Source organism: Calidris pugnax, unplaced genomic scaffold (genome assembly GCF_001431845.1).
Source record: "Calidris pugnax isolate Ruff unplaced genomic scaffold, ASM143184v1 scaffold42, whole genome shotgun sequence".
Classification (NCBI taxonomy): Eukaryota; Metazoa; Chordata; class Aves; order Charadriiformes; family Scolopacidae; genus Calidris; species Calidris pugnax.
The window spans coordinates 1,082,438-1,110,004 of record NW_015090920.1 but is presented as its reverse complement, the minus strand read 5'-3'; the positions used below and the strand labels follow the sequence as shown (position 1 = coordinate 1,110,004).

The following is a 27,567-nucleotide window of genomic DNA, read 5'->3' as shown; positions in this document are numbered from 1 at the left end:
AAAATTGCAAAATATAAAATAATAAACTGAAAGTATCAGTTGACTTTAAAAAAAAAAAGAAGTCACGGTGGACTATTTACAGTAAAATACCCTTGAAACGAATCGCTGTTTTGTGCTCCGTGTAAGAGGATCTCCACCTGCATCTTCTCCAGGCTGTCCCCTCCTGTCCCCCACCCAGGAGGAGCTTCGGGGGGTGTCGGGGACCCCCGTGCCTTAACGCCACCGTGTCCTTGGACCACGTCCCTCCAGAGAAGCTTCCAGCACAGCTACAAGGAAGAGGCCCTTCAGCAGCCCAACAACAACAACCCTCTTTTGCCTGGAGATGCTCTGGAATTATAACACAGCTGCCTGAGAAGGAATTTTGGCTCACAAGAAGATAAAGGGCTGGCTTTAAAGCTTTCTACTTAGACTAGTTTGGACGGAAGTTTTCCCAGCTGTTTCTCCTCTCAGGAGAAGACCTTTGCAGAAGACTGAACGTTCTCCTGCCTCTCCTCTTCCCTCTCTCCTAAACGCCACGCTGCAGTAGGAATTCCCCTTCCAATGTCTTGCCACCATTTTAATTTCTGCTTATTTTCCTGCAGCTCAGACAAGACACAAGCCTAAGCTGAGCCTGACCGGTGAAGGAAAACAGGAGCCATGTTCATGAGAAGCAACCCTTGCCCAGCCAACACAGCAGCCTTCCCCAAGGCAGGTTTTCAAACAGGAGCTTTGAGCCCCTGCTTTTTCTTTGAAAACAGACCTTTTGTTTGAATACACCCCTTGAGGGAGGATGAAGCCCCTTCTGGTTTTGCTCTTCCCTTCCTGCACCTCCAGCCCTCGGGCCACATCAACCAACCTCCAGGGCAGAACCACGTCCCTGCACCTTGGGAGCCCCCTTAAACCCGTGGCAAACTTCACTCAGGACAACTGGCCACGTGGAGGGGTGGCCAGGGAGCCCAGGGCTGGTGTAGCATCAGCCCATCTGAAGTTTGACTTCTCTTAAGTGTATGAGGAGCAAAACCAAACCCTACGCCCAGAATCACCTGGAAGGGTTCAGTTCTCATCACGGTGAGCCCAGTGTCTCTGACACAATGTTTCCCCCCCTCGCTGAATCAAAAAAAAAAAGAAAAAAAAGCTTTTGACATATTACACACGCTACGTGGTGGAAGCAGGACACACAAAGAGCAGCCTTTTCTGGGTCATCTTCAGAGCACGCAGGCATTGCTGTCCTAATCCAGCAGCCTCCACCGCCGAGTCTGAAGTACTCCCCCCTGCGCCACCTCTCCTGGCTCTGGGGACGATCTGCCCAGCTACAAAGCAGCATCAGGCCAAGGTTCCTTTCCTGAGCACAGCGTGGTTTCTCCCAAACCTGGCCTTCGCCATGGCCACTTTCCAGCCTCGCCACAAAAACCAAGTGGGTTGAGGTCTTCTGCTGCGCACAATTCCAGCTCCAGGAGAAGCAGCCGCTCTCTCTCACCCAACCGAGTTACAACTGGTTGGCAGCAAAGAAAACAATGCAAGAAACAGGTGGAAGATGTAGCCCGGTGACTCGGGGAACCAGCAACTCCTGAAGACTCTTGGTGCCTGGAGAAATCAAGTTTCCTTCATGTCATCCTCTGAGGAAGGGGCTGAGGAGCGCCCGTCGCGGAGGGGCATCACGAGGACCGGCTGTTGGATGTTGTGAACTACAGGAGTGTGACAGAGCCAGAGTCACTGGTAGCACAGACACCTTGTGCTCTCTCCTGCTGCTGCCGAGAAGAATCCACTCCTCTTTCCAGCAGACATCTGTTTGTGTTTGGCTCTTGATGAGACAGCCACCCTCAGAGCCCTTTGGCAATACAATCGTGATTGCACATGAATACAAACTCATCAAAAAAGTGTAAATGAGGTCATGTTTAACCCATGAGCCCACACCTGCCCCCCTCCCCCCTGCCAGAGGACAGGCTACACCTGATCTGTCTGGTACTCGGAGGCTTCCGATAAGCTTTCGGAAAAGCTCAGAAAGTTTTCCTGGTACTCGGAGCAAACAATCTCAAATCTGTAGTGCCTGAACTCCACGGCAAAGGTGCCGAAGTAGCACAGGAAGCACATCACCAGACCCCACTGGATCCTGGAAGCGTGGATGTGGATGCCCTGCGCCATGAGGATGAAATCTGGAAGAGGAAAGTCAAGGAGAACCCGCGGGAGCAGAGACACCGACCACGAGGAGAGAAAGCCACCAGGGGAGACAATAAAATCTTGACATAAAGTCAGCTGGATGGCAGTCAGCCATCATCAGGAGAGTGCAAATGTGGAGCCAGGGATGGAAGGGATGCGGGTGTCCAACTATGCCCATGGAGCACAGCAGCTCTCCTGTCCTCATCCTCCTGAGCACAATTCAGGCTGATACACATGTACAGTGGGCAAGACTTAGGTGCAGAGAAGTCACTGACTGGCTTGACCACCCAATTAGCCAGTGACAGAGCCAGCGAGCTGGGGATCTGGCTGCAGACCCCTATCTGCCAGGATTCTCAGAATCACAGAATCACAGAATCTTCTAGGTTGGAAGGGACCTTAAAGATCATCTTGTCCAACCGTCAACCTGACTGACAAAAATAGACACCCACACAACAAACAAGGAGCATCATCACTAAACCAGACCTCCCAGCACTACATCAACCCGGCTTTTGAACACCTCCAGGGATGGTGCCTCAACCCCCTCCCTGGGCAGCCCATTCCAATGCCTGAGAACCCTTTCCGTGAAAAAAATTTTCCTAATATCCAGCCTGAACCTCCCCTGGGGCAACTTGAAGCCATCTCCTCTTGTCCTGTTGCCTGTGACTTGAGAAAAGAGACCGACCCCCATCTCTCTACACCCTCCTTTCAGGGAGTTGGAGAGAGCAAGAAGGTCTCCCCTCAGCCTCCTCTTCTCCAGGCTGAATAACCCCAGCTCCCTCAGGATCATCTCCTGATGATCTTTGAGGTCCCTTCCAACTCTAACCATTCTGTGATTCTATAAAAGCAATTCTCAGCTTCCCTAAAGCAGAGGACAACTTCCTGAGCTGGGGGCCTGCCCTAGCCCAACGCACATCTCCTCCAAGCCTACTGGCTCTCCTGTCTCTCAGAATTTCCTCTGCACTACAAGAACCACACACCTTACACAGATAGAACAAGCAAACAAGCAGCCTCTCCCGGGCTTTAACTGCGCAAAGCAGGTCATCGGAGACCTTTCGTCTTGAGCTTTGTGTAAACAACCAAAGCTTCATTTCAGCAAACAGCATACTCTGTCTGGCTGAAGGATCTGCTGGAGCGTGTCCAGAGGAGAGCCACCAAGCTGGGGAGGGGTCTGGAGAACAAGTCCTACGAGGAGAGGCTGAGGGAAGTGGGCATGTTGAGTTTGGAGAAGAGGAGGCTGAGGGGAGACCTCATTGTCCTCTACAGCTCCCTGAGAGGAGGGTGTAGAGAGGTGGGGGTTGGCCTCTTCTCCCAAGGGAATCATGAGAGGAGCAGAGGAAATGGTCTGAAGTTGGGGCAGGGGAGATCTTAGAATCTTAGATGAGATCTGAGGAAGAATGACTTTCCTGAGAGGGTGGTCAGGCACTGGAAGGGCCTACCCAGGTGGAGTCACCAAGATCTCATCTTCAGAAACCTGATTTCTTCCCTTGTTCCTTTGTTCTCCTGAGAATTTTTATCTCATGGGTATTTAAGAAACGTGTAGACGTGGCACTTCAGGGCTGCCTGAGATTGTTGGTTTGTGTCTGTTTGTGGGGTGGGTTGTTTGGTTTGGTTTTTTGGTTTTGTTTTTTTTTTTATTTGTGGTTGGACTCGATGATCTCAAAGGTCCCTTCCAACCATGAAGATTCTGTGATCTTCTACTTTCCCTGGAGTACAAGGGTTATGCACAAGCTGGGTGGGATGGGGAGCTAACCCCAAGTCTTTGCAAAGCCAGTGTGTGTGTGTGTGTGGGTGGGATGGAATGTCTGCCTCAGCCTGTCTCCCTGAGTGACCACAGACCTCACAGCCCAAATCCCACTTGCAAAGTCTTACCTGAAGTCCACGTGACCCAGCAGCTCTTGACTGTGATAACTGTCTTAAAAGGCAGAGCTGGATGTAGCACCCTGGAACCTTTTGACAAACAAGCCAAGATCTTCTCATCTTCAGAAACCTGATTTCTTCCCTTGTTCCTTTGTTCTGAGAATTTTTATCTCAATATTTTGTATAATCTTAAATGCTACCTTGTAGGTAAGCAGGGATGCCATTAAATCACACAGATACTATTCAATATTTTAACCACTTTGGATATCACTAAGAAGTTTTAGAAACGTTTCTGGAGGAAATGAGCCCATCTGTGAAGCAGTGCGTCCTGGTAAAACGTAGCAAGTAGCAAAATGAGCCATCATAGGACCATGCCATGAAGAAAGGCTGAGTAGCATTCCTAAATGCTTTGAGATCCTAGGACAGATGTGAGAAGAGCCAATGTTCCCTGCTGCAGAGAGTGTCAGACACACAATCACAGGATGACATGGGGTTGGAAGGGACCTCTGGAGAGCATCCAGTCCAACCCCCTGCCAAAGCAGGGCCACCCAGAGCAGGTCCCACAGGAACGTGTCCAGGTGGGTTTGAATGTCTCCAGAGAAGGAGACTCCACCACCTCCCTGGGCAGCCTCTGCCAGGGCTCTGCCACCCTCACCCCAAAGAAGTTCCTCCTCATCTTTAGGTGGAACTGCTTACAGTCAAGTTTGTGCCCATTTCCTCTTGTCCTGTCCCTGGGCACCATTGAAAAAAGACCAGCCCCATCCCCTTGACACCCTCCCTTGAAGTATTTCTAAGCATTGATCAGATCCCCCCTCAGCCTTCTCTTCTCCAGACTCAAAAGACCCAAGTCCCTCAGCCTCTCCTCACAAGGGAGATGCTCCAGGCCTCTCATGGTCACATCTGACACCTGCCTTCCCAGGGAGCAGCACAAAAGGATACAGAGCACCACGCAGAGGGTGATGCTGGCTGACAGAGCCACTCGTGGAATCCCAACTTTCCGTCCCTCATTCTTCAGGTTGATCTTGAGGGTGAGAGCAGACTGGATCCAGCAGGCCAAAGTCCCAAAGCCAAAGGTCAGCGACGTGCCCACGTTGTGGATCTCCTCATCGTTGGAAAGCTGGCAACAAACAAAACAGTGATTGGTTTGGACACAACAGGAATTAGCTGCCTGGGACTGCGGCTGGGGTGCAGCAGAGGAGAGTGGGAATCACAGAGATGCTGTGTTATTTCTTCTGCAAGAGGTGCAAGGTGTACATCACCAAGATGAGCTGACAGCTGTCACAGCAAAGAGACCTTCTGCCCAATACCCAAGCCCAGTGGGAAATGCAGTTGCTTGGGGACTGCCTCTCCAGCTTCCTGACACGGCTCACCGAGGCAGAGCTCCGAAATCAATCCTTCCCTGGCTCAACGTGACGGGCAGGGTGGGCAAGGAGAGGGTTCTTCACTGTGAGGGTGGTGGAGCACTGGAACAGGTTGCCCAGGGAGGTGGTTGAGGCCCCATCCCTGGAGATATTCAAGGTGAGGCTCAATGAGGCCCTGAGGAACCTGGTCTAGTTGGGGGTGTCCCTGCTGACTGCGGGGGGGTCGGACTAGATGGCCTTTGGAGGTCCCTTCTGGCCTGGGCAATTCTATGATTCTATAAGGACAACCCGCTGGGGTCTCGTACAGCTCCCTGCCACGGAGCAGAGCTGCGTTGGGCAGAGGGTATCCAGAGCCCTGACACCTCAGTTGAACTAGCATGAGCCAAAACACATGGTCCTGGCTTGGGAAGCTTCTCCCACCAAAAAGCTTGACTCCTTGTTCCTTTCTCCTGCCTGTCCTCGACCACTGGGGTCTGAGGGCCTATGAGCCCAGCCTCTCCAGAGTGCAAGGGCTCCCCTGTTCCTCGTCTCACGGGACTCGGTGACTGTGCAGTACTGCAAGGCAAAAGGACAGCCAGGTTCAATGAGCAAGAGAGATCCCTCGAGCCTGCAAACTCCTTCAGAAAGCCCAGGACGGACTAGACTGAAGCCAAACAATTTCCCTTTTCCCTCTGCCTCTGAGGCTTCTCTAGAAAAGAAATCAGCAGTCTGTGATTCCTCCCTGCAGCCTTGGCTCCCGTTTGGTGATTTAATAAAGTCTCATCCGACAAGATGCAATCTACAAGACAGCAGTCTGCTTACTCTGCTTCCACTCATCTCTCCCCTCTCCTCCCTACGCTGATTTTTATTCTTTTTTTCCCCAAGAGTAGGGTCCAAATCATTGTACAGGAAAAACTGTGATTCGTCTGCCTTTCCCAAGGCAGCCTGCACTGCAAGGGACTCACAGACATAACGTCCCCCTAAAGGCACCCAATCTGTACTTTTCCATAAATAGGATTTAATGCCACATTCAGTTCAGCAGTCAGACAGGGAAAAGCGGGAACTAAGGTCTCATCACCCCCTGCTTTCATGGTTTGGCAAAAGATCAAGCAAGGATACAGGTAACTAACAAGGAGCGGATAATTAGTTCAGAATTCAAAAGTATCCACTTTTAAATAAGAATCATTTGCTCTGAGGAGCTAAAAAAAGAGGCAGGGGTTGAAACTGCTTCCTAGTGCCCACCCTGTAACAGAAATACTCTTCTCACACTCAGACAAGGCCATTACAAAAGCTTCATAGTTCTTGGCTGGGAAGCTCTCATGAAAAAACAAGACCAAGGTTTCGGCTCATGTTGTGGAATTCGGAAGACCAGGTCCAAAACAATTAAATTATCTCACACTTCATTAAAAAAAAACAAAGCAAACCAAACCACACAACCAAAAGAACAAAAAAAAAAACCAGACAACCGTAAAGGACATAAAGTTCCTGCAACTGCTCCACAACCTGAACAGTTACTGACCCTTCACAAAACAAGTACTTTTCCTGTATTGGCAGGAAAAATATCTCCTGCCTGCAAAGCCAGGAAAGAAGCCAGCCTGCACCGACCCATCTCAGTTCCTGCCATTATTGGGGGTCCCTACTTGCACCCCAGTGAGAGGCAGAGCTTTGAAGACAGCAAAGGGAGGGGGTTGAGTCACCATCCCTGGCTGTGTTTAAGGGACGTTTAGATGCAGTGCTGAGGGACATGGTGTAGGGGAGGACTTTGTAGAGTAGGGGAGATGGTTGGACTCGATGATCCCAAGGGTCTCTTCCAACCTGAATGATTCTATGATTCTATGAAAGGGACGGGGACACCCGAGTGCTACTGACTCTACTGCCTTGATTTTCACCGCAGAGCTGACAGACACACTCATGCCCACAGTGGGCACCCGACCAACCCTGCAGAGCAACGCTGTGGCACTGACAGCTTCCTCCTTTGTTTGTATAGTGCTGCAGGACACATCCAGAATTGGAGGGACCTCACCCAGGTAGCTGTCACACCAGAGGTCATAGCACTCCTCTGCTGTGTCCCTCTCCTGGCCAGCCTGAGGACAAAGCACGAGGTAGATTTAAATAACATGTGTTTTAAATGAAGGACACTCAACTCTCTGCTAAATCTGTGCATCTGTTCACACGGATGCGTATGGAAACTACTCGGCACTGGTGAGGCCTCACCTTGAGTGCTGTGTCCAGTTTTGGGCCCCCTACCATAAAAAAGACATTGAGGTGCTGGAGCGGGTCCAGAGAAGGGCGACAAAGCTGGTGAGGGGTCTGGAGAATAAGTCTTATGAGGAGAGGCTGAGGGAGCTGGGGTTATTCAGCCTGGAGAAGAGGAGGCTGAGGGGAGACCTTATTGCTCTCTACAACTCCCTGAAAGGAGGGTGTAGAGAGGTGGGGGTCGGTCTCTTCTCTCAAGTCACAGGCGACAGGACAAGAGGAAATGGCCTCAAGTTGCCCCAGGGGAGGTTCAGGCTGGATATTAGGAAAAATTTTTTCCCTGAAAGGGTTCTCAGGCATTGGAATGGGCTGCCCAGGGAGGTGGTTGAGGCACCATCCCTGGAGGTGTTCAAAAGACGGGTTGATGTAGTGCTGGGAGGTCTGGTTTAGTGATGATGCTCCTTGTTTGTTGTGCGGGTGTCTATTTTTGTCAGTTAGGTTGACAGTTGGACAAGATGATCTTTAAGGTCCCTTCCAACCTAGAAGATTCTGTGATTCTGTGATTCCAGCTCAAACCTTCTACCCAGGACCTTCTGTGCCAACCCCCAGGGCTCAAGGATTCAGTCGGTTCCCCGCTCTGGCTCGTGGCAGTTCAAGCGTAAGCACACAGGTGCAAATCCTGCTGGGAAGACCCGAAAATGACCCTGTCCCTTCATCTCAGCGTGCCACTGGAGCCACGTACGTGGTACAGAGAGGAGGCTGTACCTGCTGGGACAGGGGCACAGCCAGACACATTATCTTCTGGGCTCCCACCACAGGTAGTTCAAAGACCTAAGCAGATGTGCTAGAAGAGCGCTACAGGCTGGGGGAAGTGTGGCTGGAGCTGCCTGGAGGAAAGAGACCTGGGGGTTCTCATTGACAAGTGGCTGAATATGAGCCGGCCGTGTGCCCAGGGGGGCAAGAAAGCCAATGGCATCCTGGCTTGTATCAAAAATAGTGTGACCAGCAGAAGTAGGGAGGTGATTGTGCCCCTGTACTCAGCACTGGTGAGGCCACACCTCGAGTATTGTGTCCAGTTTTGGGCACCTCAATCCAAGAGAGATCTGGAGGTGCTGGAGCGAGTGCAGAGGAGGGCAATGAAACTAGTGAAGGGCCTGGAAGACAAATCATATGAAGAGCGGCTGAAGGAGCTGGGGCTGTTTAGTGTGAGGAAGAGGAGGCTGAGGGGAGACCTCATCACTCTCTACAACTTCGTGAAAGGACACTGTAGAGAGGTTGGTGCTGGTCTCTTCTCACAGGTAATTAGTGACAGAACGAGAGGGAACGGCTTCAAGCTCCAACAGGGGAGGTTTAGATTGAACATTAGGAAGGAATTTTTCACCCAAAGAGTGGTCGGGCATTGGAACAGGCTGCCCAGGGAGGGGGTGGAGTCCCCATCCCTGGCTGTGTTTAAGGGCCGTTTAGATGCAGTGCTGAGGGACATGGTGTAGGGGAGGACTTTGTAGAGTAGGGGAGATGGTTGGACTCGATGATCCCAAGGGTCTCTTCCAACCTCTATGATTCTATGACTCTAAGAGCAGGGACCTGGCAGCAGGGACACAGCAGTCCAAGCCCAGGGTGCAGTACCTGGAAGTTGCCCAGTAGGGTCATCCCAAAAGAGGCCAAGCACAATGCCACCAGCCCGCTGACGTTCAGCCAAGGGTTCAGCACCTTTGGCTTCAGCTGAATGAAGCGCAGGACAGCCATGACGAGCGCTGAGAAGGAAACAGAAGACACAGCGTGTCATTAGTAGAACATGCTATTATCTCCTGCTTCATAAGTGAGAACCAATGCATACCAAGTTTGGGATAATTTCTTCAAAATAGATATACAGGTGAAGGTAACAAACAGTTTTAAGAACCAAACACAGACACGTTTTTTCAAGTACTTTTCAGATACTTCTCCTCTGTGGTATTTCCCTCTTACCTCCACTGCTGGAAAATCCCAGTAAACTTCCACAGATTTAGTAAGGGAATTTAGGGATGAGTAGGCTAGGGGGTACTTTGGCAGGGATGATATTTTGCATATTCAGTTGCTGCATTTGCCAATATTCACATGCAATTATCTCACATTCACAACATATAACAAAAACCCACCATACAATGAAAAACAAATTCAAGGCTAAGATGAGACAATTAAAAACACGAGAACAAATCAGAAATCAATGAAGTTCAAATGCATCCAGCTTCATTCTTTCTTTCTACAAATGAAGACAAAATAATACTGTCCTAATGGGCAGTAACCACGGTTTAAATGATTTTACATCATCGGGTTCAAGAACAATACGTATGGGGTATTACTTATGTTTCAGTGACTTCTTAAAACAAATTATGAGAGAGAAAGAAACGTTCCCCTTGTGGTTCCTACCTAAAAATGCCGCCATGTTCATGACTTGGCTAAACACGCAGCTCGCAGGAGGTGTGTCACCTGCAATACTTGGAAAACACAAAGCGTATTGTAACTCCATAGGATGGCAGAGACACACAAATAACAACCATTAATTAAAACAGTAAGTTGGAAGAAGAACGACATATGCTTACCTTATATAAGGTGGTCTTTTGGAACCAGGTTTCCTAAGAGACATGAACGCACAGGAACAAAGATTCAAGATTTTCTTTCCCATTTAGCTTTCATTGTTTTATTATTTCAAAGAAACGAGTAACGGAATGTAAAGTCCACAATCAGCTCTTACCTATCTGGTATATTTAAAGGGAGAATTTTGTTATCTTCCACAGCTATAAAGTACCTACCCAAAAAAAAAAAAGAAAAAGAAGAAGATTAAAACAGCGTGTAAAACCTCATCCTGGCTTCAATTGCAAACATCACTCCAACAACACATTAAGCATCTCCAAGCCCACCAGCAGGATCTGCTGGAGGCAGCCTGTGTTCCTCCCTGTTCCAGGGGCAGTTTTCCTCACACCCCGGTGTCCCTATGGATGTACCTGCCCTGATGCTGCATCTCTTTCGCGTGGTCGGGTCGACACGAGGGGTCACTGAACTGAGCTGCCTTAAAAACAACCCACCGGGGGAATGGTTTAATGTTTAACCTGAATCATTTCATTCCTTCATCATTTGACACAGCAACCTCATAGGTCAGCTTAGGAAGTGTGGATGAGACGAATGGACAGTGAGGGGGATTGAAAACTGGCTGAAAGAGAGCTCAGACTGTTGTGATTAGGGGCACAGAGTCTAGCTGGGGTGGAGTCCCCCAGGGGTCAGTACTGGGTCCTCTTCAATATATTCATCAATGACCTGGGTGAAGGGATGGAATGTACCTTCAGCAAGTTTGCTGATAACACAAAACATGGAGGGGTGGTTGACACACCAGAAGGCTGTGCCACCATCCAGCGAGACCTGGACAGGCTGGAGAGTTGGGCAGAGAGGAACCTGATGAACTTCAACAAGGGCAAGTGTAGGGTGCTGCACCTGGGGAGGAATAACCCCCTGCACCAGGACAGGTTGGGGGTGACCTGCTGGAGAGCAGCTCTGAGGAGAAAGACCTGGGAGTCCTGGGGGACAACAGGATGCCCATGAGCCAGCAATGGGCCCTGGTGGCCAAGAAGGCCAATGGCATCCTGGGGGGCATCAGGAAGAGTGGGACCAGCAGGTGGAGGGAGGTCATCCTGCCCCTCTGTCTGCCCTGGGGAGGCCCCATCTGGAGCACTGGGACCAGTTCTGGGCTCCCCAGTTCCAGAAGGACAGGGAACTGCTGGAGAGGGGACAGCAGAGGGCTACAAAGATGATGAGGGGCCTGGAGCATCTCCCTTAGGAGGAGAGGCTGAGGGACTTGGGTCTTTTGAGTCTGGAGAAGAGAAGGCTGAGGGGGGATCTGATCAAGGCTCATAAATACTTCAAGGGTGGGTGTCAGGAGGATGGGGCTGGTCTTTTTTCAGTGGTGCCCAGGGACAGGACAAGAGGAAATGGGCACAAACTTGAGTATAAGAAGTTCCACCTAAAGATGAGGAGGAACTTCCTTGCTTTGAGGGTGGCGGAATAGGCTGCCCAGGGAGGTGGTGGAGTCTCCTTCTCTGGAGACATTCAAACCCACCAGGACACGTTCCTGTGGGACCTGCTCTGGGTGAACCTGCTTTGGCAGGGGGTTGGACTGGATGATCTCCAGAGGTCCCTTCCAACCCCATACCATTCTGTGATTCTGTGCGATCTGGTTTACCATGGTCCCCCCATCACAGAAGTTGTTTTAATACAAACAGAGGGGATGGGGCAAGAAGAGCAACAGGGGACAGGAAACAGGCTTAAGTTGTCTCTGCTGTTGAAAAATGACATCCAGAGACCACAGCCAAAGACAAATCCTACAACACAAGGAGGATATATGCTGGGCTCAGGCTGAACGTAGTGGCTGATTGGATTTATCGCTCCCAAATTCATGCTGCAGGCATCTGCCTACACGCTTGGAGACAGCCCAGCTCAGGGAAATGCATCTCTCCTGTGCGTTTTGGTAAGAAGTTAGTGAGAAAGCAAGCTGTCAGCATGAAGGCGCTGGCAGGCTGCCAGCACAGGGATGGATGCTGCAGATTTTGAGGTTGCACCCCAAAGCAGGGCATCGGTGCTTCTCCAAGAGCTCTGCTGAGTCATTCAAAGAAAACACGATGGAAGGGAATTTTTGCATTTTTTGTCTGTCTCTTTTCAGGCAGCTCCCAGTAACATGTGCCACGAAGAATGCAAGGTGATAAACTTGGCCTGAGGAGCACAAAAGCTCAGGGACAAAAATGTCATCCTCCAAGCCCTGAACTAGCATGGACTGGACCCTGACCCTACCATGTGCCTTCCCAGCCTCACAGTAACTCAAGGACAGAGCATCCCCAAAAACACTTTGTACTGAGGGGCAGCCCACACCACCTTGGTACTTCTGACTGCCTCAGCCTAAGCTGCTCTCCCAAACAACCAGCAGGAGGTAACTTACACTATCCATAATCCAGCTGATGTAAACAGGGTAAACACAAGAGGTAAGAACATCCAGACGCTGCACTTCTTCCCATCCATACCTGCTGGAAACAAAGAACAGAGTAAAAACAGAAGAAAGAGGGCGGAGGTGCTTACCTGCCTTGTGTCCCCTTCTTGTGAAAGAGGAACCCACACAGCAGGGTACCAAAGCATCCTGAGATCAAGCTCCTAATGGTGCTGCAAACCTTTCATACTGTCATGACTGGCGTAAGGGGTTAAGCTGCTGCTCACAGGCAACACCATCCGCACCCTGCATAAAAACCAAGGCACACCAAGAGCCTGGAGTCACGGAGGGGGAGACTTTTCAAATCTACATCCATCTACAGAATCTGAGTGGTTTCCAAAGCATTTTTTTTCTCCAGCGTTTTGCACAAGGTGACACCGCAAGACCCGCAGCCGTAATTCCCTGCAACTCCCCACCGGCAGCAGGCAAGGCAGCCTCCTTCCCGGGATCGTTAGGGATTCCACACACGCTGCCCCAGCAAAGCCTGCAGCAAAAAAGGGAGAAGGATGCACGTGCTGCCTCCTCAGTCCCCACAGAGCACCCGGCCAGCTCCCATCCTGGCTGCAGCAATCAGCTAAAAACTGCAAGTCACCCCGAAACCCCGCACAGGGCAGAAGGATGGTGAGTTCTGCACCTCCTGAGGAAGCATTTGTCCTCCAGGCAAGATCATGCGGAGCGAGCATCCGGGGCTGCTCCAGTGAGGATAAGGAACGCTGTGCTGCGGACACAGAAAGTCCTACGTGTCCCTGTGAGTCCTTTGACAACGGAGCAAATATTTCCTCGTGCTCTGCCCTCCTTCATAAAGGTTCCTCCAGGCACCAGCACAACCAGGAGACACAGAGCAGAGACCCTGCGAGGCTCACAGCTCCAGCGCCTGATGTGTTTTCAGAGCCCCCCCATGCTCTGCCTCCTCCTCCTCCCTCCTACAGGCTGCTGCAGGGCAGGCATTCCCTGGGGTCACTGAGCCCCCCAAGGGACAGCAAGGGCAGCTCAGATGCAATGGTCTTTCATTACTGAAATTACTTTAATTACTCTCATTACTTTCCTGTGAGGGTGGTGGAGAACTGGAACAGGTTGCCCAGGGAGGTGGTTGAGGCCCCATCCCTGGAGATATTCAAGGTGAGGCTCAATGAGGCCCTGGGCAACCTGGTCTGGTTGGGGGTGTCCCTGCTGACTGCGGGGGGGTCGGACTAGATGGCCTTTGGAGGTCCCTTCCGGCCTGGGCAATTCTATGATTCTATAATTAGAGCCTTCTTGTACTGGCAGCTCAGTTACCTCATCCAGGTCCTTAAAGCAATGACTCTTTCCCTTTGCTCCGGAGAATCATAGAATGGTTTGGGTTGGAAGGGACCTTAAAGATCATCGAGTTCCAACCCCCCTGCCCTGGGCAGGGACACCTCCCACCACACCAGGTTGCTCCAAGCCCCATCCAGCCTGGCCTTGAACCCCTCCAGGGATGGGGCAGCCACAGCTTCTCTGGGCAACCTGTTCCAGTGTCTCACCACCCTCACCGCAAATTTCTTTCTGGTATCTCATCTAAATCTCCCCTCTTCCAATTTAAACCCGTTCCCCCTTGTCCTGTCACTGCACTTCCTGACAAAGAGTCCCTCCCCAGCTCTCCTGTAGCTCCCTTCAGATATTGAAAGGGGCTCTAAGGTCTCCCCGGAGCCTTGTCTTCTCCAGGCTGAACACCCCCAGCTCTCTCAGCCTGTCTTCTCTCAGCTGAGAAGAAAGCTCCCATGTGGTCATCCATCCCTCAGCTCTTATGGCCTTCCTACATCGGCAGCACAGGAAGACCCATGGTCTCTTGGGACTGCTGCCATGTCCTCTCCCTGCTGTGAGGACCCCCAGAAGACACCATCGCCCATGTCACAGCCAGCCCCCAGGTCACCGCTCCCACAAGACATCCCCAGGTACCAAAGGACACGCTGGCTGGATGCTGCTCAGGGCCCCAACCACTGATGAGGCTGAAGGAGTTGAGATGAGGCTCCCCACACCCTCCATGGCAGCCCCACGCTTGCCCCTACAGGTCGGCTGTCCTCTCCTCCCTGCACATCACCTGGCAGGAGCACAAAACAACACCCTTACGGTGCCCTGAGCCACACCACACTCGCACAAAACCCCGAGGCCGTAATTTGGTGCTGTCTGTAGGGAGTCAGCCTCAAGCGTGGCTGAACTGTAAACCCTAAAAGACCCTAAAAGCAACCAGATAAGGTCTCCTCCCTGACTTGGGAGCAGACAGGGAGCACGAGATGATGTAAGTATTAAGCACGTCAATTTAAAAGGGCAGTTGGCTCCAGCACGTACACAGACCTCTTAGCGTGTTGTAACAGATCAGAAGAAGTTATCAGTGATGGTGGACTAGACTCCCCTACCCATCTCATCTCTGTTCCTACAAACACAAAGGGTTTCACAGCCCTGTTCCCCACACAGCCCCTGCTGTGGCAGTTGCCACCACTGTTCTGTGAAACGTTGCCCACCAACATGCTCCCTTAGCCCAGTGCTGCCCGTTGCACTGGGATACCCATACTGGTGATGGCAAGGACCACCTCCAGGAGGAAGCCACCTCACCTGCTGCAGGGCTGCAATGTCCAAGGGAGGTCATTCTCCCCCTCTGCTCTGCACTGGGGAGGCCACAACTGGAATCCTGCGTCCAGTTCTGGGCTCCCCAGTTCAAGAGAGACAGGGGACTGCTGGAGAGAGTCCAGCGTAGGGCAACAGAGATGATGGAGGGATTGGAGCATCTCCCTGATGAGGAAAGGCTGAGAGAGCTGGGACTCTTCAGCCTGGAGAAGAGAAGGCTGAGGGGAGACCTTATCAATGCTGACAAGGATCTAAAGGGTGGGTTGAAGGAGGATGGAGCCAGACTCTTTTCAATGGTTCCCAGTGACAGGACGAGGGGCAATGGGCACAAGCTGGACCATGGGAAGTTCCACTCCAATCTGAGGAAGAACTTGTTTGGGGTGAGGGTGGCAGAGCCCTGGCAGAGGCTGCCCAGGGAGGGTGTGGAGTCCCCTTCTCTGGAGATCTTCAAGCCCCACCTGGATGTTCCTGAGTGATGTGCTCTGGGCAGCCCTGCTTTGGCAGGGGAGTGGGACTGGATGGTCTCTAGAGGTCCCTTCCAACTGTGACAATTCCCTGATCCCGTGAAGCGCTGGCACCCCACACATGGAGACACACCACAGTCGAGTTCCCTGCCCCTGCCTTGGCTGCAGGGGAGCAGGCAGGCGATGGCACCTCCTGTTACAGCCCGTGTCCCCTCTGTAACTGATGCTAACACAGTGCTCAGCTCTCCTCTTTTCCCTGGTGGTGGCTGGACTAAGACAAGGTAACAAGATTCCTTCAGGTCAAGGGACAGCAGATCTTATTGTTTACCCCTCCCCTCTGGAAAGGTACAAAGGATTCATTTACGCAGTAAAAGCAAATACTAGCTGTAACACTTGTCTTCATTAAGGCGTTGCCACAGCTGCTCTGCCTTCCAGCCAAGGAACAGGAGCCTCCACAAGCTACTTCAGCATTGTCTGTCACGAAGAGAGGGAGGTGGCAGGGGACTCTCCCCCCCCAGCAGAGCAGCAAGGGAACACACAGGCCCAGGATGAGGTAGGGAAAGGCAACAATGGTGCCCAGATAACGATGAGGGTGTGCTGAGCTCTGCCACGGGGTGGGGGCAGGACCCGTGCCCAGCCTTATCAAAGTCAGTCCCACACGGCCACCGACCCAACTGCCTCGGAAAATAGCCCTGGATTCAATCCTCCCCGTGCCACACGGAGTCTCCTTCTGCTGACCGCTCACAGAGAGCCACATCCAAAACCACGGCGTGTGAGACGAATGACAAGGGCAGAGCACAGCATCCTGACAGGAAGCCAGGTCCATAGCTCAGACACCTTCATTTCAGCCCCTAGGAAAGAAACTCCTAGAGAACATAACCCCCTGCACCCCTCTCCTCACAGCCAGATGGGTTCACACCCAGGAAGGACAACGCCTCTGAGGAGAAAGACCTGGGAGTCCTGGTGGACAACAGGATGCCCATGAGCCAGCAATGGGCCCTGGTGGCCAAGAAGGCCAAGGGCATCCTGGGGGGCATCAGGAAGAGTGGGACCAGCAGGTAGAGGGAGGTCATCCTGCCCCTCTGTCTGCCCTGGGGAGGCCCCATCTGGAGCACTGGGACCAGTTCTGGGCTCCCCAGTTCCAGAAAGACAGGGAACTGCTGGAGAGGGGACAGCAAAGGGCTACAAAGAGGATGAGGGGCCTGGAGCATCTCCCTTATGAGGAGAGGCTGAGGGACTTGGGTCTTTTGAGTCTGGAGAAGAGAAGGCTGAGGGGGGATCTGATCAAGGCTCATAAATACTTCAAGGGAGGGTGTCAGGAGGATGGGGCTGGTCTTTTTTCAGTGGTGCCCAGGGACAGGACAAGAGGAAATGGGCACAAACTTGAATGTAAGAAGTTCCAGCTAAAGATGAGGAGGAACTTCTTTGCTGTGAGGGTGGCAGAGCCCTGGCAGAGGCTGCCCAGGGAGGTGGTGGAGTCCCCTTCTCTGGAGATCTTCAAGCCCCACCTGGATGCTCCTGAGTGATGTGCTCTGGGTGGTCCTGCTTTGGCAGGGAGTTGGACTGGATGATCTCCAGAGGTTCCTTCCAACTCTGACAATCCCGTGATCCCGTAGGAGCAGGGGGGCTATGGCCAGCAGCATTGCTGGCCCCTGCCAGCCCACACAGGAGCCACCTCCATGTGGGCAGAGGATGGTTTAAAACCAGGACTCAGCTCCTGTACATTTCTCATTTGCTCTCTGCTGTGGTTTATTCAGGTGCCAGGAACAAAATTACACGTAACCTCACTTCCTTCCAAAGGAGAAACCCCAAGCAATGTCCAAACCCGCCTAGCTTTGCACTGGTGTTCAGCAAGCATTTTGGGTCTTCTTCAGGGATGGCCTGAATGTTCATGTCTTCAAGCCTCCATGCACGCTAGGACCAGCGCCTCTAACAGCAGTCAGGAACGAGAGAAGAAGGAATCCAAATGACAGCCTCCCCTGAAGCACCACAACAGTTTAGCCAAAATAAAATGCCGAGAGCAAAGGAAAAAGAACCTCAATCCTCCCTGGGAAATGTAGCAACAATTTATTTGACAGCTAATTGCTCCACAGGGATGACATAAAGCTAGCATTCCTCTCCACAGGTATGTTCCAGATTGCCACCGTGACCAGTGCTGCCAAATCTGAGCAGTCAACTCCACCTGGTGACAACTCCAGCCACCTCTGCTGGGCCATGTTTTCCCAAATAAACACGCTGCACCCAGGAGGTAGCTATGAATTGCACACACCTGCTCGTCTGCCATTTTTAAGGCTTGTACAGGAAGGCTTTCAGCGACAGAAAGCCCTGGTGGTGCAATGGATTCACAATGCTAATAAAAACGTGTTTTCAGCTTACCAAAAGCACAGGCTCCGGTTTTCCAGTCTTTCCCAACTCATGGTGTCACACCAGCACTTGCAAAAACCCCCCTGAGGTGCACTCCTGCTGCCAGGGGCCAAGGTGCAGAACTGCAAAGGGTCTCACAGGAACACCGCTGGGGGTGCATCTTGAGAATTTTTCTCAACGCAGGCTTACCCTCCCCCATTCCCATTTTTAAGTCTAAATCTATTCAGACTGACAGCTGTTTGCTCTGCTTTTATTACCATTGCCCCATCACTGCCCCTCAATCAATTAAGCTCCCTTTCCTCTAATGTACACACTTCAATCACAGCCAGCAGCTCACCAAACACACACTGCTGCTTGTTCAAGGTTCATTAAATGTTGGCATCTTAATTTCATCTGCCAAGCAAAGTTACGGGCTCTTCTTGAAGTTGCTTTCGCCAGAGAACATGAATGTCAGGAAGGACGAAATTGCTAAGTCAAGAATCATAGGTCTTTTTTAAGATGAGAGCACACAGTTGCATTTCAAGAGCACATACACGAGCTGCATAATATACCCCAGAGCAACACTCCTCCTGCATTTCACAGCGCTGGGACACGGAGCCATTTCAGAGAACAGGTACAAAGCCAGAAGCACTGGGAGGAGGATGCTGCTGTTCAGAACATAACGGCAAGTCATGAAGAATTGCTGCCAGTCAGCAACGATCAAAGGGGGCTAAACACAATTTGTCTTCTGGGGGCGCCCACTATAGCTCTCTGTTCCTTATAAAAAGCAAAAATAACCACAGTCACTTGATACCTAATCACTGTAACTCAGCGGACACAAACCAGCACATTCCATAACCTGCCACCCACAAACCACAAATGCCAACACCACAAAGCAGAACGTTTTCAGGTTTATCTCAAGGTTCCCAGCCCGTGTGCGCAATGAAAGAGACTGGCGTGCCAGAGACTTTACCTAACAAAATAGTGGGGAACAGGAAAAGAAGCGATCCCCTCTGTCAGCAGGGTATAGAATCACAGCATCATTCAAGTTGGAAGAGACCCTTGGGATCATCCAGTCCAACCCTTAACCCCACTCTACAAAGCTCTCCCCTACACCATCTCCCCCAACACCACATCTAAACAGCTCTTAAACACATCCAGGGATGGTGACTCAACCCCCTCCCTGGGCAGCCTATTCCAGTCTCTGACCACTCTTGCTGTGAAGAATTGTTTCCTAATGGCCACTCTAAACCTACCCTGTTGCAGCTTGAAGCCATTCCCTCTTGTTCTGTCACTAATTACCTGGGAGAAGAGACCAGCACCAACCTCTCTACAAGGGCCTTTCAAGTAGCTCTAGAGAGTGATGAGGTCCCCTCTCAGCCTCCTCTTCCTCAAACTAAACAGTCCCAGCTCCTTCAATCGCTCTTCATAAGATTTCTTCTCCAGGCCCTTCACTAGTTTCGTTGCCCTCCTCTGCACCCGCTCCAGCACCTCCAGATCTCTCTTGGATTGAGGTGCCCAAAACTGGACACAACACTCCAGGTGTACTTACCAGTGCTGAGTACAGTATGATGCTCTGCTTGCCCCAGGTACCCACCTACCATCTCAAGGGCGTGAAGAAATGCTATTTTCATTTATTTATATAAGAAAGAAATGGGAAAAGGTAAAGACATCTCTGGGTTGTTCATGGGGGAAGTAGGAGATGCTTCAATAATCCTGCAACGATGAGAGGCAATGCTTTCACCCACAGAAACACTGACACATATTTCTTGTCCCATCACACTGTAACTGCATTCAGTGTGCTAATGAAATGCTTTGGCCAAGACAAACCTAATGGAGAAGGGCAAAGCGCACCAAAGAAATGAAACCTTCTAGTCACCAAAAAACATGGGCAGAAAAGGCTGTATTAGAATCATAGAATCCTCTAGGTTGGAAGGGACCTTTAATATCATCAAGTCCAACCACTAACCCATGTCCCTAAGCACCATGTCTACCCATCTTTTAAATACCTCCAGGGATGGCGATTCCACCGCTTCCCTAGGCAGCCTGTTCCAATATTTGATAAACCTTTTGGTGAAGAAATTTTTCCTAATATCCAAGTATATTAGGAAAATATCCTGTTTCCTAGCATCTGCTTGCCCACACTTGCCCTCCAGGTTTCCCCGGGAAGTTGCAGGACAAGCGGAAATGGGCACAAACTTGAATGTAAGAAGTTCCACCTAAAGATGAGGAGGAACTTCTTTGCTGTGAGGGTGGTAGAGCCCTGGCAGAGGCTGCCCAGGGAGGTGGTGGAGTCTCCTTCTCTGGAGACATTCAAACCCCGCCTGGACACGTTCCTGTGGGACCTGCTCTGGGTGGCCCTGCTCTGGCAGGGGGTTGGACTAGATGATCTCCAGAGGCCCCTTCCCACCCCATGGGATTCTGTGATTCTGTGACACACAAACCAGGAACGTCCTGCTTCAAGACCAGGCTCCTGAATGTTATAAAAGAAAAAAATTATTTAATTTGCCACCTTAGGACAGAAGGGGTGTTTTACAGCCTTTGACAGCGCAGTGCTCTGACCCATGCACCCACATTGACCTGCACTGAATTCCATGAGGTCCCGCTCATACCATGAGCAGGGCTCAGGTAGTTGTGGCCCTCAGTCTGCAATAAGCAAAGAAACCAGAGGCAGGAGCTGGGTGAGGCAGAAGGTTCACATTCAGTTCAGACAGAAAGAGCTGGGTCAGCAGGCAGTGAAACCAGCCGAGAGCAGCCAGGGCTTAGAGGGAGACTCACAGCAGGCTGAGGAGCACTGCATTTTGCAGGTACTATGAGTTGGTGTGCCCCAAGGACCCTATTGTGCTTGGGAGTGCCCACTGCAAGATTCAGCTCTTCTGGCTCCTCACAACCTCAGAAGCTCCACGAGCCAGGTGGCAACCAGCCCCCAGCAAGTCCTCATGGTGCAAGAGCATTGGGACTGCCTGCATCCCAGGGCAGATGCCTTCTCACCTCTCTGAGAGCAGAGCTGCTCAAGACTGAGGCCGCTTCGGCCAGACCTCTCCTTGAGGCAAGTCTCTAGAAGACAGTTTCAACACAGACCCAGCCCCTCACACAATTAGCTTACTGTTTGGTCTGGGATGCTTGCAAGAACAGCACTTCGAATCATAGAATCATCTAGATTGGAAGGGACCTTCAACCTAACCAACCATCAACCTAACTCTGACAAAAAAAACATCACTAAACCATGTTCCCCAGCACCATGTCAACCCATCTTTTGAACACCTCCGGGGATGGTGCCTCAACCCCTTCCCTGGGCAGCCCATTCCAAGGCTTGATAGCCCTTTCAGTGTAAACATTTTTCCTAATATCCAACCTGAACCTCCCCTGGTGCAACTTGAGGCCATTTCCTCTTACCCCAAAGTGAAGAGTTGCTGGAAAATGAGGAGGGCTGTTTATCTCCTCATAAAATAAAAGACAGCAAAGCTCCCCCTGCTTCAGCTGTGCTGTGGGGAAAGAGCCTCTGAAACCATCTCCTTGCTCCGTACGTAATACACAAATCATGCAGGCATCCTTCATCAGGATGATGAAGTTCCAGTCGTCACCTTCCACCTTAACCACCCCAATCTAATGACTGTTGCCCGAACTGGCAACAAGCAGAACGGGTGTTTCTTCTCCCGTAAGGTACAGTGATCTTGACAACATGTTAATAGATTGATAGAGGTCTGCGGAGGTGTTTTATTTGCTCCTTGGTTGCAAAACCACAAATGCCTTCAAGCATTTCCGATATGCATGAGCAAGGAAAGCCAAGACACACATTACAACGGAAGGGAGCAGGCAGCCTGCCCAAAAGGTTTGTCCCATTATCAGGAAAAAAAAATGTAAGTGTTGGGAGTGGCGAAGAATGTGAGATTGAATCCTGGTGAAGAAAGAGGCAGATAGGTCTGTCCACTTACAGACTAAGCCCAGAAGAGCAGACTTCGCAGAGAAGTTATTCCCAGTTATGTTGTCGTCTTCTGTAACTTATGGATGAAAGAATGTATGCCCTGGAAGGCCTAAACAGTTCCAGGTTTCCCTGCCACTTTTTTCCCCCAATTAACACAAAACATACACTCAAGCTACAGAGGTCCCCACGCACTGCAAGCAGAGCTTTTCCCACCTGTTTACCCCGTCTTTCACATCTCTTTCATCTCTCTTGTCCCTTCTACCCCTCTTTTATCCACCGTTTAGAAGCACAAGCTCCTTCCTTCACTGCACTTTGCAGCTCTATGCTTTTGAAGAGGTGTGCCCTGTCCCCAGAGCAGCATTTCCTCTGGTTACACCAAAGTGGGCACACCACCAGCCGAAGGACTCATACCAAGCAGTCTGCACTTGTCAGCCGTGGGGAAAACACCCAAGGCCTGTGAGCCTTTAGGGAGCGTGGCACAGCACACACTGACCCTTCTCAGGAAGGTTTTACCTCCCCAGCCTCTTTTCAGCCTGAGAACCTGTCCCTCCTCCACTACTCACACGGCGAACTGAGGTCCTCTTCCCCTCACGTTAGGCACAAAGCCCCAGAGAAGCAGCAACGAGACGATGGGCTGGAGGGTGAGCTACAAGGAACAGACGTGTGGTCCATTATTTCAGAGTCATTACTAAGGTAATGCCCTCTCTAGCATGAAGGTTGTCCAGGGTAAACACTACCACGTCAGCCTTTTGGGTACATTTAGACCTGTGGAAATCACGTGCCCTGAGACAAGTACAAAGTAAGCATACCTGGGCACTTCTGTGGTGTCCACCACCAGCCTAGCCAGCATTCCTTATTCGTAGCAATTAGGTACATTTATTTACCAGTCTTCCAGGCTGCTGCAACCATAAATTGCTGTTTAGAGGATGCCCGGATGAACTACAGGAAGAAGGTGCCACACAGCATTACACTTCACCCAAATCTGTTGCAAACAGAATGGACAGAGTGGACCAGAGAACAGCCTCCACCTGTCAAACAGGAGCCAAGCCTGCTGAGATCAGCCTCTCCACCACATCCAGAGGGCTTTAAACTTCTGCTGTCTTTTCAAATATTTTCAGGCACAGACTTTCCTGTAAGGCAAAAGACCACATTAAACCACCTCTAAGAGCATTCAGCTCAAGACTACCCTGGGGACACCCTCCCTGACAAAGCCGTGGCCATCTCCAGTAGCAAAGGCCACTCCTGCAGTCCTGTGGTACCAAAACCGACATGCTGCTGGCTCTTTTGGCTCAGGCACACACCACTACTCATCCCAGTGCTTCCTCATGGGGAGCAGGAGATAAGACAGGGAGGGCAGAAGCTCTCTCCCCAGCTACCTGGATCTGCCCCAGCTCAGGGAATGGAGAGGAGGGCTCATAGAATGGTTAGAGTTGGAAGGGAAGTTAAAGATCACTGAGTCCCAACCCCCCTGCCCTGGGCAGGGACACCTCCCACCAGACCAGGTTGCTCAAGGCCCCATCCAGCCTGGCCTTGAACCCCTCCAGGGATGGGGCAGCCACAGCTTCTCTGGGCAACCTCTTCCAGTGCCTCACCACCCTCACAGCAAAGAATTTCTTCCTAAGATCTAATTTAAATCTCCCCTCTTCCAATTTAAAACCGTTCCCCCTTGTCCTGTCACTGCACTCCCTGACAAAGAGTCCCTCCCCAGCTCTCCTGTAGCTCCCTTCAGATATTGGAAGGGGCTCTAAGGTCTCCTTGGAGCCTTCTCTTCTCCCCGCTGAACAACCCCAGCTCTCTCAGTCTGTCAAGGAGGAGGATGGTGGGCCCTCCTCCCACCAATGCAGCAGACCAGCCCAAGTACCCCAGGCTTCTCCTCCCTGCAGGAGAGGCAGCCCAGACCTCTCCTAATGGCACCAGGGAGCCTCTCAGCCTCCTCTCCCAGCAGACGTGCTGAACATGCCAACCGTTCCACAGGAGAGCACAGCTCAGCAGCTCCGGGGTGCTGGGGAGGAAAACTTCTGCTCTTCTGTGTGGCCAGCAGGCTTCCCTCCTTGTCTGGCACACAGGGCCAGCCCTCCCCAAGGGAGCCAGGTCTGCGTGTGCCTGCCAAAGGCAAACACTTCTTGACCGAGCCAACAGCACCCTTACAGAGAGACTGCTGCTCTGGCCAGCACCTCTCCCTCGCAGGCACAACCATCCAAAGGAAACCTCAGCAATAAAGACTTGCACCAAACCTCAAGCACGGTAACCTACGGCTGTTTTAACAGTTCCTTTCATGGCTTTTGAAACTTCATCCGTCTTCTTTTCCTCTCTTCCCCCCTGCCATTCACTCCACCCTTCTCTCTCCACCTCTTCCTAATGGGCTCCGCTTTCCCTTCCATCCCACCTTCATCCCTGCACCTCAGGTGACTGCTCCTACAGTCTGCCAGGACCCGAGGCGAGGGAAGCCAGGCACCTGTGCAAGCCTTGAGGCAGCAAAAAGTATCATTACTCCCAGATTTAGACAATGGGGGGCAGTGAGTGACTCGCCGGGAGGTCACACGGGAAACTGGTGGCACAGAGGAGCGTGCATTCAGAGTCCTGGTCCAAGCAAAGCAGCTTGGACCTCTCACCCGCCAGCCATTCCCCCTCACCTTTTATTGCTCCCAATATATTGCTTAGAATCATCATCTCTCCTTTCCCACAGCCCCTTCCTTCTCTGCCGCTTCGCTCTCACTTACCCTGCAACCTGAGCTCATTGTTTCAGCTGGGACTGCAGGGTCAGGACCTTAAAGCGTCTCTGCTGGGCCAAAATGCAATTTTGCAATCTCCGGCTGCCTGGACATGACATTTCTTCCAAGAAAAAACAATCGAAAATGTCCACGTTCATACAAGCACGCACCCCTGCTCTGCATCTGAAAAGCAAACACTGCAGCACAAAGGATCTTAAAAAAAGGGAAAATGAAACCTCTGCACTGACTTCCACCATCAAGGCTGGGAAAATGCTGACAGCTGGGCACAAAGAACAGCACAAGAAAATCATTTTACTTTTTACACTACAACCGTGAAACTGGGAGTCAGATGTCTGTCGAGCAAATATGAGTCCCTGTTCTTCACCCTGTTACCCAAAGGCAGAAAGTCAGCAAGAATCAAGTCCCCCTTCTTTTAGGCAGCTCTATCCATTTGAGGAAGACCCAGCAGGCGGTCAGCGTGTGGGGATACACCTTCCACATGCCTCCCTCCTCCATATTGAGCTGCTACTCGTAATTAAGCGTACATGTGTACGGTGCTGTGGCGTAAGGACTGCACAAAGGCTGAGCAGACAACCCTTAAGGTCACTTCCCCGAGAAGCTTTGTTTAGGGAGGGAAGGAGGGAGGGAAGGGAGGGGAAAAAAAAACAGAGAGAAGATTAATTCCGAATTATTAATTCCGAATTATTAACTCAGAATTATTAATTTAGAATTTCTCCAACCGTCATAGCCCGAGGGCTCTGAACTGAAGGTCTGGCACAAGCAAGAAGAAGTTGAGAGTGAGATCCCAAGTGACCCCACCATCACCCCAGGACATCACGGAGGCGGGATGCTGCCCTTCCCTCCCCGAGGTACCACGGCAGAGCCAAACGGCCTCTCCCAAAACCTCTCCCCTTCCCCTCCATCCACCCCGGGAGTTTAAGGGGACGCAGCCCACACCTCAGGCGCCCTGACAGGATCCGAGGAGGGCAACACCTCTCCCACCCCCTCGGCCAGGTGGGCTCCTCCACGCACTGTTCCACAAAGGGAAGCCAAAGACGGCCCTGCCGAGCTTTGCCACCATCACACTCCTCAGCCACAAAGGGACGCCACAGAGGGGGCCGCAGGCAAGAGAGACGCCCAGAACCGTGACCCGGGAGACCTCCTCCGCAGCCGAGCCCCTCAGGCCCCGGCTCAAGCGGCTCTAGCCATCTCGTCTACCCGCTACCAACCCACGGTCAACGGGCGAGCTCCGGGACGGGCACCACCGCGGGGTTTCCGACCCCTCCCCAGCGCCGCAGACACCCGCGGTGCCCCCAGGCCGGGCCGGCCCCTGCTGCCAGCCCCTCGGGGAGGGCAGCGCCCGCCGCCCCCAGCCCCTCAGGCCGCAGCCAGCTCCCCCCATCCCATCCCATCGGCGGGGGGGGGAACCCCGGCCGCCACCTCCCGCCCGAGGGCACCCAGGCCACCACCGGAGGCGGGGGGGAAGGACGATTCGGGGGCAACAGGGCAGAGGGTCTCAACGGTCCCTGGTCTCTCCCAAGGGTCGCTCCCAGCCGCTGAGAGGTCGGGTTCTACCTGCGGGCGGCTCCGGCGGCGGCTCCCGGCAGCGGCGGCAGAGCGGGGGCTGGGCCGGGCGGAGGGGGCCGGGCTGGGGACGCTGAGGCGGGGGTTGGCCCGGCATCGCCCCCGCCCCGGCCGGGCGGGGATTGGAGCGGCGGAGGCGGTGGGCGGGAAAGGCCGCAGCCCCCTGAGGGCCGGATGGAGGCGGCGGGAGGCGGCCGCAGCGCCTCAGGCCGCCCCTGGGCCCGGTCCGTCCCCGCGCTCAGCGACACGGGCGCTGCGGCCACTGAGGGGGATTTAAATTGGTTCCTTCTCTGTCCCCTTCCCTGCCCGCCATTCCCACATGGAGCTGTGGGTGCTGCTGCTCCAGGGCTCCCAGAGGCACTGGAGAGAGTAGGGCAACAGAGATGATGGAGGGATTGGAGCATCTCCCTGAGGAGGAAAGGCTGAGAGAGCTGGGGCTCTTCAGCCTGGAGAAGAGAAGGCTGAGGGGAGACCTTATCTATGTTTACAAGTTCCTAAAGGGTGGGTTGAAGGAGGATGGAGCTGGACTCTTTTCAGTGGTTCCCAGTGACAGGATGAGGGGCAACGGGCACAAGCTGGACCATGGGAAGTTCCACTCCAATGTGAGGAAGAACTTCTTTGGGGTGAGGGTGGCAGAGCCCTGGCAGAGGCTGCTCAGGGAGGGTGTGGAGTCCCCTTCTCTGGAGATCTTCAAGCCCCGCCTGGATGCTCCTGAGTGATGTGCTCTGGGCAGCCCTGCTTTGGCAGAGGAGTTGGACTGGATGGTCTCTAGAGGTCCCTTCCAACTGTGACAATTCCGTGATTCTGTGATTCCAAGAGGGCTCACCGCCCAAAACCAGTGGTGACACCTTTGCAGTCTTCCTGGGAAGCAGTGCCCTTTTGCGAAGTGTTTTGGAAGACCCAAAAGAAGCCACCACCTGGTAGCAAGAGACCCCAGGAACAGTCCGGGGCAGGCTGTCCCCTTCCCACCCCCTTTCCCTTTCCTTCTGGGTGGTGGGCTTTGTGGTCTTCATGAAGAATCTGTGGTTGGAATTTTGAGAGAAAACGTTCCCAGCCAAACAGCTCAAAAATAACCATCAGGAAGAGTGTGACCAGCAGGTGGAGGGAGGTCATCCTGCCCCTCTGCTCTGCCCTGGGGAGGCCCCAGCTGGAGCACTGGGACCAGTTCTGGGCTCCCCAGTTCCAGAAGGACAAGGAACTGCTGGAGAGGGGACAGCAGAGGGCTACAAAGATGATGAGGGGCCTGGAGCATCTCCCTTATGGGGAGAGGCTGAGGGACTTGAGTCTTTTGAGTCTGGAGAAGAGAAGGCTGAGGGGGGATCTGATCAACACCTATAAATACTTCAAGGGAGGGTGTCAGGAGGATGGGGCCGGTCTTTTTTCAGTGGTGCCCAGGGACAGGACAAGAGGAAATGGGCACAAA

The 27,567-nt window shown here is 52.3% G+C and overlaps 1 protein-coding gene across 7 annotated transcripts; it reads right to left on the bottom strand.

Annotated features, from left to right (window-relative positions):
* TMEM150C (transmembrane protein 150C) lies at window positions 1-26,191 on the bottom strand. 7 transcript variants are annotated; one of them, XM_014949970.1, is made up of 8 exons: window positions 26,136-26,191; window positions 12,490-12,574; window positions 10,261-10,314; window positions 10,109-10,141; window positions 9,936-10,003; window positions 9,156-9,283; window positions 4,933-5,110; window positions 1-2,132 (listed from the first exon to the last, which is right to left on the bottom strand). In XM_014949970.1, exons 2-8 carry the CDS (start codon window positions 12,567-12,569, stop codon window positions 1,924-1,926), a joined length of 750 nt encoding a protein of 249 aa, XP_014805456.1. In that variant the 5' UTR covers window positions 12,570-12,574; window positions 26,136-26,191; the 3' UTR covers window positions 1-1,923. The 7 variants fall into 7 exon arrangements, with proteins under 7 accessions (XP_014805456.1, XP_014805455.1, XP_014805459.1 ...); XM_014949969.1 differs by having other exon boundaries at window positions 12,490-12,571; window positions 26,136-26,177; XM_014949973.1 differs by lacking the exon at window positions 26,136-26,191 and adding an exon at window positions 24,483-24,500 and having other exon boundaries at window positions 12,490-12,571.
* Between the last annotated feature and the right edge of the window lie 1,376 nt (window positions 26,192-27,567).

What these genes read in the sequence shown, in the direction of transcription:
- TMEM150C (XM_014949967.1), bottom strand. Translation starts at nt 15,139, where the DNA reads ATGACCTCCCTTGGACATTGCAGCCCTGCAGCAG. An exon ending in AAAAGACCACCTTATATAAG is followed by an intron (nt 10,004 to 10,108) that starts GTAAGCATATGT and finishes GTGTTTTCCAAG; the next exon opens with TATTGCAGGTGACACACCTC. An exon ending in GAACATGGCGGCATTTTTAG is followed by an intron (nt 9,284 to 9,935) that starts GTAGGAACCACA and finishes TTTCCTTCTCAG; the next exon opens with CGCTCGTCATGGCTGTCCTG.